At 39.3% G+C, this 18,637-nt stretch overlaps 2 protein-coding genes across 2 annotated transcripts in view; both read left to right on the top strand.

Annotated features, from left to right (window-relative positions):
• ush1c (Usher syndrome 1C) overlaps positions 1–1,222 on the top strand; it is a 32,734-nt gene extending 31,512 nt beyond the window's left edge. The window contains exon 20 of the mRNA XM_047392580.1: positions 823–1,222. Coding sequence (XP_047248536.1) covers positions 823–835 — 13 coding nt within the window. The 3' untranslated portion in view covers positions 836–1,222. The remainder of the gene's footprint in view (positions 1–822) is intronic.
• Positions 1,223–4,118: 2,896 nt separating this feature from the next.
• Positions 4,119–18,637, top strand: part of abcc8 (ATP-binding cassette, sub-family C (CFTR/MRP), member 8) — a 97,088-nt gene continuing 82,569 nt past the window's right edge. Inside the window, exons 1-3 of the mRNA XM_047392076.1 lie at positions 4,119–4,544; positions 9,915–10,077; positions 15,474–15,615. Coding sequence (XP_047248032.1) covers positions 4,524–4,544; positions 9,915–10,077; positions 15,474–15,615 — 326 coding nt within the window. The 5' untranslated portion in view covers positions 4,119–4,523. The remainder of the gene's footprint in view (positions 4,545–9,914; positions 10,078–15,473; positions 15,616–18,637) is intronic.

The raw sequence follows: 18,637 nt of genomic DNA, 5'->3' as shown, positions 1-18,637 counted from the left end.
AGTGGTTTTAGGGTTTCATCCAATATACCAGTACCAGAGGCAGTGTAACAAACCCTGCCACCACAACCATGCTTGACAGTTGATACAGTGTTCATTTGTTTGAAAGGCTCACTTTGACTGTTTAAAACATACTTGTTTCATTGAGGCCTGGGGGTTTCATCTTTGTCTCATCAGAAGCTAAATCTTTCACTTCAGAAAACACTTAGTTGTTCTATAAAGGACATCTGCAATTTTCAGCCATGCTTTCTTGGTTGGCACCCTCTTAGTTCTGATGTTTACAAAAATAATTAGAGTTCTATTCTGTATAGTAATTCCACTCTGCAAAAATAAATCATTAAGAGCTCAAAAGGAATATGGTATTAATTATGTCTGTGTGTAAACTTCTGACAAGACCTGCATGTGATGTTCTGAGAGATGCAACAATTGCAGTTTCCTAGGCAGATTCTAGTTTCTACATGAGAATTGTAATTCTTCTCATTTTATGCATTTTCCAATTTATTTCCAAGAATCTTACCAAGCACCATACAAACTTGCAGTTAAGCTGAAAAACATCCTTCAGGTCTCTTACCGAACAATTGTGCATCTCTAGATACATTTTTGCATTAAACTAGTTTGGAAAAAGTGACCGCCTTGAGATTTACTGCATTTTGTAAGTTACTTGCATTTGTGAATAGCTGTTTGTTGTGCTCAGTGTGCGGTGACTAAGATAGGAAAAATATACATGCTTGTCCTGTTCTTGTATTACATTACTGTTCAGAAAATAAAAGAACTGCATTTTGTTTGTCTCAACCCTTTCATTGATTTTGCTAATTTCTCCTGCAGGACATTCTTCTAATACCGTCCTCCACCTGCCATGAAAACCAGATGTATAAAGAGGAAGCACCTCATCCATCCACATCTGAATGAGAAGATTGAGAGGCTCTTTGTGCTTTTGCCTCTGAGCCACTTGTCATTCAGACCGACTCTGCACTGTCACTATTCATTTTCACTGTCTTGTTTGTCAATGGATTGTCCACTCAGTAATCAGTTTTCTCCTGTATACCTCTTCCCTTCTGCAAAGACTGGAAATAATTGACCTCATTTACACAGTGATGAGTATGCTGATGTTCTGCTAACATCTGTCAGTGTACAAATGAAGGATGAGCTCGAATAAAGCAACTGTAATCAATAAGGCATTGTGAATTTTCTTTGGTGAGCCTAATAAAGAACTGATCAGACTAAACATTGGATTCTGTTTGTATATTGATTTTGCATTTCCTATTTTAAACATGGTTTACAGGTTAACTATATATGTTAACTATATATGTGCTTTATTCATATATAGCTTTTTTTTACGTAAACAATTGTCGATTTGTATCTTATGATCTACAGAAACATGTACTTCCAGTAGATAATCCACATTTTTGTATGCATGTGTGGGAGCCCTGGGCTCTAAATTAGTATTTGTTATACAATCAGTGTAAAAGGAAATTACACCTTTAAAGTCCAGCGTCGTGTGTCAGTACATAAAAACGATCTAGTCTTTTTGAGTTCTTATATTTTCCACATCTAACTTCAATTATACAAAATGACAAGAGATTCTATACCACCATCATTTATAAAAGCAGTGTGAAGTCAAATTTTAAAGCTGTATTTGAAAAGCTAAGTACACATAATTAATACAATTGTAGAGCCACTTCTATAACTTGACAGAGTTTTTTTTCTGCATGACCTGAACCTGACCCTTCAAACCTCAACCTGAATGGGGCACATTGGTTTCAGCACAGGATCCCAAATCTTTTGAAATGTCTTTCCTTTGTGCTTATTATAAAACCTCAGTTGTTTCAGATGAATGGTATTTAACATTTATCACAGCCATGAGTTAAGGTAGGAGACTGATTCCCCCTTCCTCATCTGTGAAAGCATCTTCTCAGCAGTGGTCCACCCAACCAGAACAAGCATTTATAGATGTGAGAGAGACAGTGAGCTCACCAGAATAAAACAAACAATAAGTGGGTGGAGGTAATAATCCTTTATCAAATGTTATGGAATAAAAATAGAAAATATTCAACCAGAATGCACGCACAAGCATTTTTTTTAAATAGGGGACATTTCTGATGATGGGACTGTTCATTAAAATCATAAATCCCATGCATTGTTTAGGACTGTATAAAACACTGTCTGAAATTAACAGTACAATGAAATATAGTGCCGCAAAAAATGATTTGCCCTTTACAGATTTTTTTCCATATTTGCTTTTTTGTCACGTTTCAGGATGAAAAACAAAACTAATTGTAAATAAAAATAATATTTGGAAATACAACATGTAGTTTCAAATAATGATTTCATTCGTTAAGGGAAAGTAGTTATCCAAACCAACCTGAAAAGGTAATTGTCCCCTAAACCAAAAAACTAGATGTGTGCCCATCAAATGCCATTCTCTAATTGCAATAGCTTTTACATTACTGTGGAGACATTTTGGCCCATTATTCTTGCAGAGTTGTTTTAAGCCGGGTTCACAAATTGATGGCCAGGCATTCTCCTTCAGGATTTTCTGCTAGAGAGCAGATCCATGGGTCCATCAGTTATGGCAAGTTGCCCAGGTTCTTAACGGCACCAGACCATCACACCACCACCATGTTGACATCAGTATGAGGTCATTTTTCTGAAATGCTGTGTTAGATTTAAAGTAAATGTAACAAGTAGCGTATTTTACAAAGAGTTCCATGTTTTTTTTGCCATTCCACAAAATCCATCCATCCATCCATCCATCCATCCATCCATCCATCCATCCATCCATCCACAAAATATTTTCCCAAAAACCTTATGGACCATGTGAGATGGGCCTTTGTGTTCTTTGTTTTTTGGACATTTATGCCCAATCTTTTTCTTAATGATGACCACTGACCTTAAATGAAGCAAGTGAGGCCTGCAGTGCTTTAGATGTTGTTCTGGGTTCCTTTGTGACCTTCTGGGTGGATTGCCGGTGTGGTCTTGGAGTAATTTTGAAGGCCGGACACTTCTAGAAAAGTTCACCTCTGCTCCATGATTTCTCTATTTGTGGAAAATGGCTCTTACTCTAGTTCATTAAATTCCAAAAACCATGGAAATAGCTTTGCAATCCCTTCAACACAGGTAGATGCCTGATGACTTTGTTTCTCATCTGTTTGAGATCTTTTAGCCTACTTCATGTTGTCAGACAGGTTAAGAGTTGTTTTTTATATTACAATTCTTGCTGTAACAAGGCCTTGCTGTGAGTGGCTTCCCTAAAAATGCTAATCCCATGTAATTTCTGTATTTACTCGTACTTATACTCGACATCTTTTGCTTATCCGGGATCGGCTCATGGGGGCAGCAGACTAAGCAGAGACGCCCAGATGTCCCTCTCCCCAGACATTTCCTCCAGCTCCTCTGGGGGAACCCCAAGGCATTCCCAGGCCAGCCGAGAGACACATTCCCCCCAGCATGTCCTGGGCTGTCTCCTGGGCCTCTTCCCGGTGGGATGTGCCTGGAACCCCTCCAGTGGGAGGAGTTCCTGTGGAGGAGCAGTGAGAGGAGTCAGTTGAGGTGGCTCGGGCTGCAATTTCTGTATTTACAAAGGGGAAAATAATTTTTCTTACAGGGCGAAGTTGGTTTGAATAGGTTTTTCCCTTAGTAAAATAAAGTGTTATCTGAAAATGGAGACGTAATGCATTTTCTCTCATCTTTGTCTGATATTACAGGTTGATTATTTAAAATGTGTATGACAAAGAAGCAAAAATAGAAGAAATCTGTAGAACGGTAAATACCACTGTATGTTTTCCAATCATTCCTCCCATTTGCCATCATAAATCCCTCTTTTAAACCGGATTAATTTTAGAATTAAGTTCAAGCTGCTACAGTGTTTCTTTAAACATTGATGTTAGTGCTTGTTTTACGCTAACTTCTTATTTTTTTGTATTTGTATTTGTCTTTTTTTCTATACTCGAATGTATTTATTTCAACCGCATAAACCCATTTCTGCATCTATGTGTCTACAGGGGGCAATATTGGTTCTTTTCGAATAGTGACTCCATGCAAAATTAAAGTTGTTGTGGTTGATGATGCTTCTCAGAGAGGGAAAAAAGAGGGACAGTACGTGCAGCATGTCAGAGGACATGTATGTTGCTTTTTTGTTGCTTCTCTTCAGTCTTATACAACCGCTTTTTGCGGTCATCCTCTCTCGGTTCATTGTTGCGTCGTGTTTGTGAGCTTGGCTTTGTGACCTTACCCTACTGTTCATGACAGATACCAAAGGTGGCCTTGCAGGATCTGCCTTCCTTCTTCTCTTCCTCATTCTCCTCCTCCCCCTCCAAGAGCCCCGGGTTCAGCACCGTGGACAGCTCCCAGCCTCCACAAGCAAACCACTGCCGCGGTCGGGCGCTCAGACGCAGGCAGGACAGCGAGGAGGTCGACGGCGCTCTGAACACATGAACGACTGCAGTTTGGAATATTTTGTTTCTTTGTCGTCTCACCGACGGACGTGACGCCGTTAAAGACTATTGCTGAAGTCTAAGGGTGCAACAATGATTTCACGATACAAACCGGTAAGTGCTAGTCTCACCTGGGCACTCACTCAGAGACACACTTCCTTTGTTGAAACAGAAGAGTTTAATCTGCTTTTCTCCATCAAATATCTACAGCAAAGAATTATTTAGTGCTTATGTTATTAAAGCACATAGAAAATATGCACGGGGGACACAGATATTCCCATTCAGCTGGTGCGCCTACATAAATTTAAACAGCCCCATTTCTTTTTAATGACGTCACAAGTCATTTCAGCTCATATTTTATCCAGGGCTGCAGAAATAGGTTCATACATCACCGGGGTTCTGGTCTGGAGATAACTTATGGGAAGAGTGCAGCTTTATTTATTCATATTATTAATTTTCGGATTCTTACATCGGAGGGAGACCCTTTCCTCCCAGCAGCGTAAATTCACATGCCTCCCAAAATTAAAATCATTTACAAATGATTAATTGTTTACCCCTCACCCCATTTATCCAAGCACAAGCACTCAAATGCTCTTCCTGCCCAGAGAGTAATTATTGTGAAGTTTGAAGGCCGCATAATTAAAGCCGTGTCCACATTTTGGCATTAATCTGATATTTGTGGATTTTAGGACCTCCTACTGCTAGCTCCGTGTATAACCCGAGCCTGTAATATGAAATAGCGTTGCTCCTCCGTGTCGTGATGCTTCTTTGACGGGCTGCTCGTTGTTCATGTCTGGACTACCTCCAATGCTTTAACCCAATGTCATAGGATGAGCCTTAACCCATTCAGGAGTGTTAATACAATCAGTGCATGATGGGAAAAGATGCAGTTACTGGTCATTTTTATGGTTTATGGCAAATTAATTTGTTTTATTTAGTTTAAGTTTAATTTTGTTTGTATTTAATTAAACAGGCCAAAACCTGACCAAGCCCTACGGGTAATTCATTTTGAGTTAGTTCACTTTAATAACATGTTTATTTTATGGCGAGAAGAAGGAAAAAAAAAAAAATCTGCACGTTTCTTTTTTGCTTTTCTGCTTTATGTAAATAATCAAAAATAACTGCAACATTATAAAACTGCATGTATATGAACAATATTTAAAACTTTTTAGAATAATCAAATTTTTGAATAATTAAAAAAATTGTTTATATTTTTCTTCAAATAAGTGAAATCTTCTCATAAGCTGCTGAATATTTCTTGATTTTTGTGCTTTTTGAAGGTCTCTCAAAGTTTTTCTTTGTGTTTTGGGTATTTTGTTTTCCACTTTTGAGTCGTTTTAAACTATTTTCAGAGGACTGATATGTTCTTCTTCAAGCTACCTGACTGGAACCTATAGATCATTTAGGCAGAAAAATCTGCTTGAACTCAGGGGATAATGCAGTGTTGTAGGAATGTTAAATTGGACCTTTTGGGGCTCATTCATCTGCCTCCAGCCTCTCTCAAAGACACAATTTATTCTAATGGCATGACTTAAATCTCCAACATTTAAATTTTTCTCCACATTTCTCATTTTAGCAACTTGTTGCACAGTTTGCAGTCATCAGGTACAAGCACTGGTGTGAAAATAGTTAAAGAAAAGATGAAGTCCAAAGAAAAACGTTTTTGATCAGGACCACTTGAGTGATTTCTAGATAACCTGGTTGTTGCAAGCAAAAGTAAATAAATTCGGTGTGTGTGTTCATTATTACAAAAAAAGGTGAAAATTTACAATTAGAAGCATAGAAATTTAAAGAATTTGCTGAGCTTGCATCCTCAATCAACCATTTTTAAATCAAAAATTGTTCATGGGCTTGGGCATTTCTTTACTCTACACTTTCTTCAAGGTGTTACTAAATTCTCCTGTTAAATAAAATCATTGTTGTGTACAGGATGTGAGAGCACAGGGCTGCAGTCAATGTGAACTTATCTATCTGCGTGTTAAATGACCCAGAGAAGGAGCTGCAAGTGGACACTGTACCTGGTGTCCATTTGCAGCTCATCACCCTCGATTAACATACATTTTTGGAGACATGCACTTTATTGTGCTCCTCTTTGTTGATTAGTTGTTTCAAAATCTGCTAAAATGTAAAATGTCATGAAATCATTTATACAGGGAATCTAAGAGTTAAATTAGCCATTTGACAAACTTCTAATTCTGTATGCAGGGGGCAGGGGTATATGCACACCTGTAGAATATATATATACACATATATATATACAGGGGTTGGACAATGAAACTGAAACACCTGTCATTTTAGTGTGGGAGGTTTCATGGCTAAATTGGACCAGCCTGGTAGCCAGTCTTCATTGATTGCACATTGCACCAGTAAGAGCAGAGTGTGAAGGTTCAATTAGCAGGGTAAGAGCACAGTTTTGCTCAAAATATTGAAATGCACACAACATTATGGGTGACATACCAGAGTTCAAAAGAGGACAAATTGTTGGTGCACGTCTTGCTGGCGCATCTGTGACCAAGACAGCAAGTCTTTATGATGTATCAAGAACCACGGTATCCAGGGTAATGTCAGCATACCACCAAGAAGAACATCCAACAGGATTAACTGTGGACGCAAGAGGAAGCTGTCTGAAAGGGATGTTCAGGTGCTAACCCGGATTGTATCCAAAAAACATAAAACCACGGCTGCCCAAATTACGACAGAATTAAATGTGCACCTCAACTCTCCTGTTTCCACCAGGACCGTCCGTCGGGAGCTCCACAGGGTCAATATACACGGCCGGGTTGCTATAGCCAAACCTTTGGTCACTCATGCCAATGCCAAACGTTGGTTTGGTTTCAATGGTTCAAGGAGCGCAAATCTTGGGCTGTGGACAATGTGAAACAAGTATTGTTCTCTGATGAGTCCACCTTTACTGTTTTCCCCACATCCAGGAGAGTTACGGTGTGGAGAAGCCCCAAAGAAGCGTACCACCCAGATTGTTGCATGCCCAGAGTGTAGCATGGGGGTGGATCAGTGATGGTTTGGGCTGCCATATCATGGCATTCCCTTGGCCCAATGCTTGTGCTAGATGGGCGTGTCACTGCCAAGGACTACAGAACCATTCTTGAGGACCATGTGCATCCAATGGTTCAAACATTGTATCCTGAAGGCGGTGCCGTGTATCAGGATGACATTGCACCAATACACACAGCAAGACTGGTGAAAGATTGGTTTGATGAACATGAAAGTGAAGTTGAACATCTTCCATGGCCTGCACAGTCACCAGATCTAAATATTATTGAGCCACTTTGGGGTGTTTTGGAGGAGCGAGTCAGGAAACGTATTCCTCCACCAGTATCACGTAGTGACCTGGCCACTATCCTGCAAGAAGAATGGCTTAAAATCCCTCTGACCACTGTGCAGGACTTGTATATGTCATTCCCAAGACGAATTGACGCTGTATTGGCAGCAAAAGGAGGCCCTACATCATACTAATAAATTATTGTGGTCTAAAACCAGGTGTTTCAGTTTCATTGTCCAACCCCTGTATATTCATATTGATATATACACTGCTTAAAAAAATAAAGGGAACACTCAAATAATACATCCTAGATCTGAATGAATGAAATATTCTCATTGAATACTTAGTTCTGTACAAAGTTGAATGTGCTGACAACAAAATCACACAAAGATCATCAATGGTAGTCAAATTGTATACAGTGTATATATATATATTTATCTTCTATACCAGCTTCTGAAAAGTGTTATGCATTTGTATTCACCCCATTTAAATAAGATCCATCCATCCATCCATCCATCCATCCATCCATCCATCCATCCATCCATCCAGCTTTTCTTCTGCAGGAGCAGGCAAGCTGGTCAAATTTGATGTTAAACTGGATGGAGCTAAATTACAGTCCAGACTCCAACTGGGGATTCCTGGCAAGGCTTGAAACAGATACTCTCCATCCAACCTGACCACGCATTAACTAGTTTGCAAAGAAAAATGGCAAAAACGTTCATGCTCTAGATGTGCAAAAATGTTGGAGACATGCCCCAAAAGGATCACAGCTGTAATTTGTAATAGCAGGTTCTACAATTATTAAATCAGAAGAGCTGAATACAAATGCATTGCTCACTTTTTAGATTTTTAATTAGAAAGAATTTTCCTTTCACTTCAAAATTATGCACCACTGTCTGTTTGTCCATTACATAACTTCATTTTGATTTCAACATGACACAATGTGTAATCATTCCCTACAGACATCTAGATATTTCATTTCGTACATGAAAACAGACAAGCTTTACAGAAGTGCTTTTACTTGACATATTTATAGCACCCAAAGACATTTCTAATATTTGGTGCTAGCTCTCAGAGTTATCGTTTAAGTCCTTTTGTCTTTGACTTAACCGCATCACAGCTGCAGGCCATGCTTGTGAAAATGTTTGCGGTTTTGTGTTTTCATACTCATATAAACTGCTCATCACATTAAGCTTATCTGCCTACGATGGTTAGGCGAGGAATACATTAAGCATTAATTATTTTTGTTGCAAAAAAAATCCTGTGAGGTTTTCCTGTTCACAGATGGATTATCAAAAATCTGTCCCCTTGGTCTCTGCTTATCCCTCCATAAATCAGCAGCCACTACATTGGGTATCTGTCCTGGCAGGATCTGCAGGCACAATGCAACCCATTCCTGAAATTCATGAATATTTTACTTACTGCACACAGCCCGTTGTTCCCAGGTGTAGAGTTTAATGAAGGAACGAGGGGCAGGATAATGCCCCTAAAAATGCAATGTTCTGAGTCAGGTCACAAGCAGTTGCTCACGCCTCCCACGTACCTCTGATATGACGCTTGCACTGTTCTTCCAGCAGCTGAAACCCCCTCTCTCTTTTCCTTTCCTCTCTTTTTATTGTGCACCGTTCTGTCCTGCCTTCATCCCCTGCATTTAGCGTTTCTTACTTACACTTTCAGCACGCTTGCACTCTCTGACTCCCTTTCCTCTTGTCATCCAAGGTCGACTTTGAACTGTAAAGCGACAGGAATAGCTGCTGTACTGCAGAATGCCACTGCTGCTCTGTATGTGTGCCTGTTTGTGTGCGTGAGCTATGTGAGGGTGTCTGAATGCATTCCACCGGAGCTGTGCAGAGCTGTGCACAAGCGAAAGCTTTAGACTTAGAGGATGTCAACACCCTGCAGTCGGACGGGATGCAGATGTTTCTCACCAACATGGGAAAAGCTGCTTAGACAATTTGAGAGGAGAGGGAGCTGCTGATGCTGCTGCACTGGACTAATCTCACATTGTTTCCACTGGAGCTAATATTTTGGAGCTGAATCAGAAAGAAAGGAGGGCACGCTGGCAATTTGCAGGATTAGAAGATGCAGTTTTGCCTCGGAAAAAACAACATGCTCTGAACACATCATCTTTATATTCTATCTGCCTCTCCTCTGTCTCCGGTCGTCCACTCCTCCTTCTCCTCTTCCTTCCTTCTCCCCAACAGAGTCCTGGATCCACCATGTCCTTGACTTTCTGTGGGAATGAGAATAACTCATCAGCCTACAATGTGGACAGGGGCGTTCTCAACAATGGCTGCTTCCTGGACGCACTCAACGTGGTCCCACATGTTTTTCTCCTCTTCATCACCTTTCCAATCCTCTTCATTGGTGAGTCTAACAGGGAGGTGAGATCCGCAGCCTCTTCACACTACACTCACCTGCACAGATATCATACACTCAGCATGCACACAGCATGTAGGCACAAGCAGATCGATGGGCTCCAACTTGTTCTCTGTGTGCCCTTGCTATTGTCTCCAAACCAGTTTGTTTACCTTCCCATGTTAATGCTATTGATGTTTTGTTTCCCTTACTGATGCTATTGACCTTGACAAATTAACTTTTATTAATAAGGTTCTTTCAACGTCTAATATTTTTCTGCCCCGCTGAGTCAATATTTTGTACAACCACCTTTAACTGTGATTACAGCTGTACGTCTTTTAGCTTTGTCTCTACCAGCTTTATACATCTAGACACCAAAGTCCTGTCTGTTATTCTTTTCAAAATAGCTCAGGCTCAGCCAGACTGGATGAAGAGCATCTGTGAAAATCAATTTTAAAGCCTTGCCACATAAATTCAATAGGATTTTGATCTGGTCTTTGACTTGGACATTTTAACCTATGAATATGTTTTCATCTATAGCATTCCATGATAGCTCTGGCTGTATGTCTAATCCTGTTTTAAATATCTACACAACCTTATCTTTGACCTGACCTGTCTGATGTATTGCTTGTTTTTTCTTAGAGTTGGGTAATATTTTAAATCGCCATCAACATCTCAATATTAGCAATATTGTAATCGCAAAAGTCTGCTTGGATGCAATATCAGAATCAGAATCAGCTTGATTGCCAATTTTTTGCAGACAAACAAGGAATTTGACTTTGGTACACTTTGCTCTCGGTGAGGATTTTTTTTTCTTTATATACAATGGTGGAATTAAAGACTATCTTTTTAAATGTACATATATACACACCTAACTTTACAAAAGAGTATAATGTGAGATTAGTCTAAATATGCATGGTGTGTTCTGGAACTCTGACTGTCAAGTGTTCATCAGAGAAACATCCTAGGTGAAGAAACTGTCTCTATGGCGGCTGGTTTTAGCAGACAACAATCTGTAGCGCTACCTGAAGGTAAAAGCCTAAACAGTTTGTATGCAGGGTCTGTGGGGTTTGCAGAGATTTTAGCTGCCCTTTTCCTGACCCTAGACCTGTATAAGTCCTGGATGGAGGGAAGGTCAGCCCTGATGATTCTTTCTGCAGCCCTGATTGTTTATTGTAGACTGGACCCATCCTGTTTTGTGGATGAGCCAAACCACACTGAGATGGATGAAGACAAGACAGAATGAATGATGGCAGCGTAGAAGATGACCAACAGCTCCTGTGGAAGGTTGAACTTCTTGAGTTGCCTGACGAAGTACATTTTCTGCTGGGCCTTCCAAACATTGTCTATGTGTGAGGACCATCTCAGGTTTCGAGAAATGGTGGTTCCTAGGAACCAGAAGTGGTCCACAGCAGACTCAGTGTTGTTGAGGATGGTGAGGGGTGGGTGTGAGGGTGGTGTTCTCCAAAAGTCCAAAATCATCTCCAGTCTTGAGTGGGTTAAATTCCAGGTGGTTCTGGCCACACCAGCGTACCAACCAACCCACCTCCTGTCTGTGTCTAGACTCATCATCGTGCTGAATCAGTCCAATAACAGTGGTGTCATCTGCAAACCTCAGGAGTTTCACAGAAGGGTCCGCTGAGGTGCAGTCATTTGTGTAGAGGAGTGGGGAGAGAACACACTCCTGGGGGGCGACGGTGCTGATAGTTCTTGTGCGGAAGAAATTGCTCGTCAGCCTGACCTGCTGCTGCCGGTCTTTCAGGAAGCTGGTGATCCACTGAGAGGCGGAGGCTGGGACTTTGAGCTGGATGAGCTTCTGGTGGAAGATGTCTGGGTTGATGGTGTTGAAGGCCGAGCTGAAGTCCACAAACCAGATCCTGGCGTATATCGCTAGGTGGCCAAGGTGTTGCAGGATGAAGTGTAGTCCCAAGTTGACAGCATCATCTGCCAACCTGTTTGCCTGGTTAGGCAAACTGCAGGGGGTCCAGCAGGGGGGGCTGTAATGTCCTTCAGGTGCTTCAACACCAGTCGCTTAAGGGATTTCATGACCACAAACCCCCCCGGCTGACAGTCCTTTAGTCACATAATCCTGCGATGGTGGGTTTCTTGGGTACTGGGATGATGATGGAGCGTTTGAAGCAGGAGGGAACCTTTAGGGGCTTCATAGCAAAGAGGGCTAAATACAGATGTTACAGTTACCGATTTTCATTTCCACAAATTTTAAAACCACTTTTTTTTATTTTTTTTATTTCACTCTTCTGCACTATTTTGTGTTGGTTTTCACATAATTTCCTGCATAAAACCCCAAAACAAACAAATCACGGAAAAATGTGAAAGCATTAAAAAAAACTAAGGAGGAGTTTCAGGCATAAAAATATTAAAAGCTAGAAACAGAAACACAGGATGGACAAAAGTATCTGTCCTTGCTCACCTTTAACTTTGCATCAGTTATGAGAATTGCAGAAATCTTTAAAAAAAAAAAATAAGAGATTAAAATATTGCCATGATTCGAGAAAACAAGTACAGTTGTCTCTTATTGAAGCTTGACCTCTATGATTGAGAATCTACTAGAGAATCTAATGACACCTTTGAACAAAATACCTTTACAGAGCTGCATTCAATAAGCCAATGTGATCCTCCTGACAGTACACATTGTAGTGCACAGAGGCAAAAATAATGCTGGTATTAGATTACACATCCTCAGCTCACCTTTCTGGCTGCTGGCCTTTCTATTAGTGTAATCACTGGAGTGTAACGAGGCTCTCTGCACACATTGCTGCTATGATCACACGTGTTCAGGCCTCATCACTGACAATTCCTACTCTTGAAGTTATGTTGTTTCCGGGTGGGAAGGTGTCTAAATTGGTTAATGCAGTCACATTGTTTGGACCTGTCTTCCTTACGGGTACAAAAAAGAATGGTGTCATAATGTGAGTCATAACTTCAGGACTAAACGGTTTTTACTGAGGTAAATGTTGACTATGAAAGGCAAACCAAAGTAAACGGTTGCAAGATCGAAAAATGTTTAACTCAGCAGTTTTTATTGTTTATTTGGAGTTGTCATCTTGCTGAAACATCCAGTTGTTTTAATGTGTAGGGCTCTTTGATTTTGATTTGACTCTCTAATTTAGGGTTATGTGTCATTTTAGGCTAGCAGGATCAGCTTGTTTCCTTCCTGTGTTTTCCACACCCACAATACAGATGTGTCCATGTTTCAGCTGCTAAAGTTGATGCATTTGGTTATATTCCTCCTTCACTAAAAGAAGAAGTTGGGCAATGCACCAGAAGCACTCAAAGTGAAACACACGCACAGTATGATGCTACCATGCTTAACTACGTTACAGTTTTCTTCGGATTGAAATTGTGACTATGGCCAAATAGCTGAAGCTTTGTCTTTGTTTGTCGTTTGTTCGACTCTTCAGAAGACATTTGGCTGGTCCATATGAACAGGTGCAAATTGAGCTCATGCCGTGTTTATGGTCAACATTTCACTGTGGAGAGTGATACTGTGTGTTTTCTTGAAGATCCCAATCAATTGTTTTCCATCTCAGGGTGGGAGTTTGGGTCACATGGTTGAAAATTTAACATAATTCGGTGATAAAACAAGACAATAATGTAAATTCTTTTTATTTATTTATTAGTAAAACAGGGTAACATTAATGTTCTGGAAGGGCCCCAACCTCTACCACACTGAAAATATCTGGACTATGGTTAAAAGCCATGTACATTCTGGGAAACAAACCAACTTAAAGGAACTCTTCAATTTCTGCCAAGAAAAGGCAACAGATACCTGCCAGAATTATGCCAAGAGCTTAATGATGGCTGTAAAACACATGAGGTTCAGGTGCAATTTAGTAAGGGACATTTAACAAAATATCAATGAGGGTTTCTGCGTCTAACTGATCACGGTAAATGTTGAACCTTTATGGTTTAGAGAAAACTCCCATTTCATCAAAATCTTCGCACCCAGTTCTTGCTTTTAAAACTTTTGGCAATAGTGTGTCTGAATCATTCAACTAAGGCTTAAAAACTAAACCATTAAAATTACGATGGTCTTCACACCAATGATGAGTTTATGTAAAGAGATACATGATTAGTATATTTAAACAACATACATGATGGTATACAGCGTTTTCCATTTGTCTTTATCAAAATCAAGCCACAAAGTAAACCGTTGAAACCAATAAAGGCTTATAGCCTAAATAGTCACTAAAAGAAAAAAAACCTTAAAGAGAATATTCAACAGGGGCTCCCCCAGCCATACTGTGCTGGTGTGCTTCACCAACAACCTCACCACTAAAGACAAACCTCAGGGGGTGTGAAATCTTCTCTGTTCACCTGACAGAACCTTTTATAGTCAGAGTCCTGTTTATATTCAGCCTGAGGCCTGATGGACTCCATTGTGCCTTGAAGCTATGCAATGTCTTTCTCAGCTGGTGCTCATGAGTTCACATAGTTTTATAAAAGCTACTGTTCAAATAAAGACCAGAAGAATGAACAGATATTCATCAAGATACCTATATAAAACTGTTTCCATTACAGAACCAGTCAGAGAGGATGAATATTCAAGCTCAGTCATCTTCAAACCCTCAAATATAGCTGACCTACATACATGCAGTTAGACACTGCATGCATGTCTAACTGCATGTAGGTCAGCTGACATGTACACATTTTGTCTGATCTTAATGTCTTCAGCTTTTACATATATGTAGCAAAACCAGCATAATTATTTGTGTACATTTTCTACAATATTTGATTTTGTTTTCTGTGAACAGTGCCTGAGCAGAGTGAATGAATTTGCATATGTGAAGAAGAGCTGAAAAGGAAAAGATGTGCTGCAGATCAGTCTGTGCCAACACTTCAGAGTGAACTAAGTTGGCAATCGTACCAAATGCACTAGAATCACTTATGTAACTTCATAAGTAGAGAGTTGTTTTGACAGCAGGGGCAGATATTTATCACATAAACTGTATTTTGATGACTCACCCTGGGTTATTTTATACTGGGTTAAAAGCCAACATCTGTTCAAGTGAAAATAATAAAGGCAAAGTACTGAAACCCATTCTAAGGCTGGCAGCCATACAGCTACTTTCATTGCCTGCCAAGGATGACTCAATGTAATTAAAGTGACAATGAAACAAGTTCCTAAAACTCTGGCAGACAGCCATGTTTGTAGTTTATTATTAAGTTATTCAGCCTTCATTGTACACTGTATAGTTTATGATCAGGTAGCTCCTGATTCACACAGGGCATCAATTCGACAGTACTTACAATGGTATTTTTTCAATTTAACTACTCGTATAAACACAGGTAATGAAAAATGTCCACCACTGTCTCACTGTACTTAGTATTTCACAGATATCTTCTCCTGATATTGTCTTTAAAATTAGTTTTTCTGATTTGAGGTTGGGGCAGCCAGAGTTCGAAGGTGCACATCCATCATAGCACCTGGCTTCACTTCCCTGGACACAACCTGCGCTGGCTTCTTACCTTCGTCCTGCTCTTCATCCTCGTATGTGAGATTGCAGAAGGCATCGTCTCTGATGGGTATGTCAAACCCAAATACTGCATCTGCATTGCTATCTGGTCATGATTTCAGCTACACAGGTATGGAGTTATGTGACAGAAATAGGACATCCTAGGTGTTTTTACAACCTATTGGGACTTATGAATATTAAAAGACATTTAACAATACCAAAAAATCAAATAATCTAAGTAAACAATTAAAATCAGAACAAACTATCCTTTAAAATAGTATGTAATATGTGATTAAAAATGCAATTTCTGGTGAAGATCAATTAGGACACTTCCATATTTATTAATTTTTAAGATGGTTTATAGTACTTTTTAAGGAGCTGTACCCTGTTTAAACCTCAGACATTTAGTTTGTTGTGCTCCTGACTGTTGAAGTGAAAGTGAACACCTTGGTGAAATAAAAAAAAAGTAAACGTATGAGGCCTTCAGAAAGAAGACAGTAGCAGCTTATGAGTCTGGTAAGTCAAGTCAAGTCAAGTTTATTTATATAGCGCTTTTCAGCAACAAGGCACTCAAGGCGCTGTCCATAAGGAAAAACGATGATACAGAAAATCAAACAACAGAGGTAATTAAAAAAAAGAGAGAATAGAATGATGGATAAGAAAATGAAAGGAAAATTGGACTGAAAACTTAACTAATAATGTTCAGATGGCACAGTCAAAGGTCACTCTAAGCAAATAAGTTCTTAATCTTGCTTTAAAGCAACTTAGGGTTTCGGCGCTTTTGCAGTTTTCTGGGAGTTTATTCCAGATTAGTGGAGCATAAGACCTAAAAACTGCTTCTCCATGTTTGGTTCTGGTTCTGGGTATGCAGAGTAGATTTGAGCCAGAAGACCTGAGAGGTCTGGGTGGTTGATACACTGACAACAAGTCTGTAATGTATTTTGGTACTAAGCCATTCCGTGATTTATAGACTAACAGAAGTATTTTAAAGTCTATTCTCTGAGCTACATGGAGCCAGTGTAGGGACTTTAGAACCGGGATGATGTGGTCCACTTTCTTAGTTCTAGTGAGGATGTGGGCAGCAGCGTTCTGGATCAATTGCAGCTGTCTGATCGACTTTTTAGGCAAACCTGTGAAGACACCGTAAGGTAAGAGACTTAAACAGATAATAGATTTGAAATCAGCTATTCCACTGTACAGATAATAGTCTACAATTAGAGGAAATAAAAAAATAACTGGTAACCTTAACATCCCTTAAAGGAGACCACAAGATGCTAAAAAAAAGTATCCAAAACTCCAGAATATCATGAAGGACCAGCAGAAAGTGCATGCCTGTCCAATCAGAAAGAGACTGCACAGGTTTAACCATAGGCAAGGGAAGACAACAAGGCAAGGCAACAAGGCAAGGCAAGCACACTTCAAATGTGTCCTGCACATTTCAGTAGCAAGACAATTCAAAGTGCTGTACATGAAAAAAGAGAAAGAGGCATAATAGGAAAAGTAGATTATAGTGGCATAAAGGTAATTAAATAAATAACGAGACCAAATAATTAAAAAGAATACGGATCATAGGAGGTGTGCAAGGAGGAAACCCTTGCTCTCTAAACAAAAACACAAAGGCCAAACTGAAGCTTGTCATAGGAAATACAAACATAATGACCAAGATGTCTGGTCATAACATTCTTTCGACATATGAATCTAAAACTGAATGATTTGAACACCAGAACAGAGAATATGTCTGACATAAACCAAATACAGCATTCCAGAAAATAACCAGCTGTACCTTGGAGGTGGAAGTGTCATGGTTTTGGGATTGGACTCCTCAACATGACATTACCTAAAAACATATCAATTAATCCACCAAGGACAGGCTGTACCTGCAAGAAAACTCTTAAATAACTCACAGCTGAAAATGAGGAGTGGGGCAAACTTTCCTCAGACTAATATAAGAAACTGGTAAATGGCTACAAGAAGTGTCTCACTGAAGTTACTTTAGCCAAAGGGGCGAACACTAGCAGTTAAAGGGTAGGATTTAATGTAATGTAGAAAATGAATTTTTAGAGGTAAATGTTTGCTTTATATCTGTAATTAAAATCACTTTCTTTCCAGGGATACATAATTAAAATATGATACTTTGATACAAAAACATTACTTTGGTGAGAACTTAATACTGAATGTTGTGTATTATGTTTTTCACATGACTGTGTGTCATGTATTGGTATTTTTTGAGTATAGTTATTTATTTATTTGACATTTGCATGATATTTCATAGCAATCATTAATGTAGCGGTTCTAAAATTATAATAGTCTGGCAGATATTATAATATACCAAAGAGAAAGGTCGTTTTACAGTTTCAAATAAAAATATTAGTCTCTGCTGCTGAGAAGTGTTACCCAGGGTTGAATAAATTCACCTCATGTCTTGGCTTTTTCATCTGTGGAGGAAAACTGATATTTTCTGCTTTTTATCATGTGCCCCATAATTTAATTTTGTCTGGGATTCTTCTTGATTACTGCAAGGCAGTAGTTCCTCAGAGTGATTTTATTATCCAATCAAACACTGTTATCCACATGCGATGGAGGCAGAATTCAATTAACTGCAATTGGCACTTCCCTGACCACGATTCATCATCTGCATCGGATTTACTCAACAGTGTTCAGTTTGGGTTAGCTACCATGTAGAGAGGATCACGTTTGGGATATTGGGTAGAGCTGGACAAGAATGAAAGGAGGAACTTCTTTGGAATCCAAAATTGGATAGATCTCTGTTCACATTTCAGAAAAAGTTTATTCTTCAAAACAAAAGAATAATTAAGCAATAAAACCTCTAGTTGGAACTAAAAGACAAATGTTACATGTAAACACATTTAAAACATTGAGATTTACTTGTAAAGTATAAAAAAAATTTTGTCTGGAGTTTAGAGCTCACTTTACTGTATCACTTCAAAGCCTCAATAACATTGTTCTTTTTATTTCATAATGTTTATATTGATTTGATAGTAATGGGTTTTATATTTCTAAGGTCTCCTACAGCATTCAGTTCAGCAACATTTGTTTTTGAATTTACTAAAGAAATAAAATTGGATTCATCT

The sequence above is a fragment of the Girardinichthys multiradiatus genome, chromosome 2, assembly GCF_021462225.1.
Source record: "Girardinichthys multiradiatus isolate DD_20200921_A chromosome 2, DD_fGirMul_XY1, whole genome shotgun sequence".
In the NCBI taxonomy this organism is placed as follows: domain Eukaryota; kingdom Metazoa; phylum Chordata; class Actinopteri; order Cyprinodontiformes; family Goodeidae; genus Girardinichthys; species Girardinichthys multiradiatus.
This window is presented reverse-complemented; position numbering and strand designations above follow the sequence as displayed.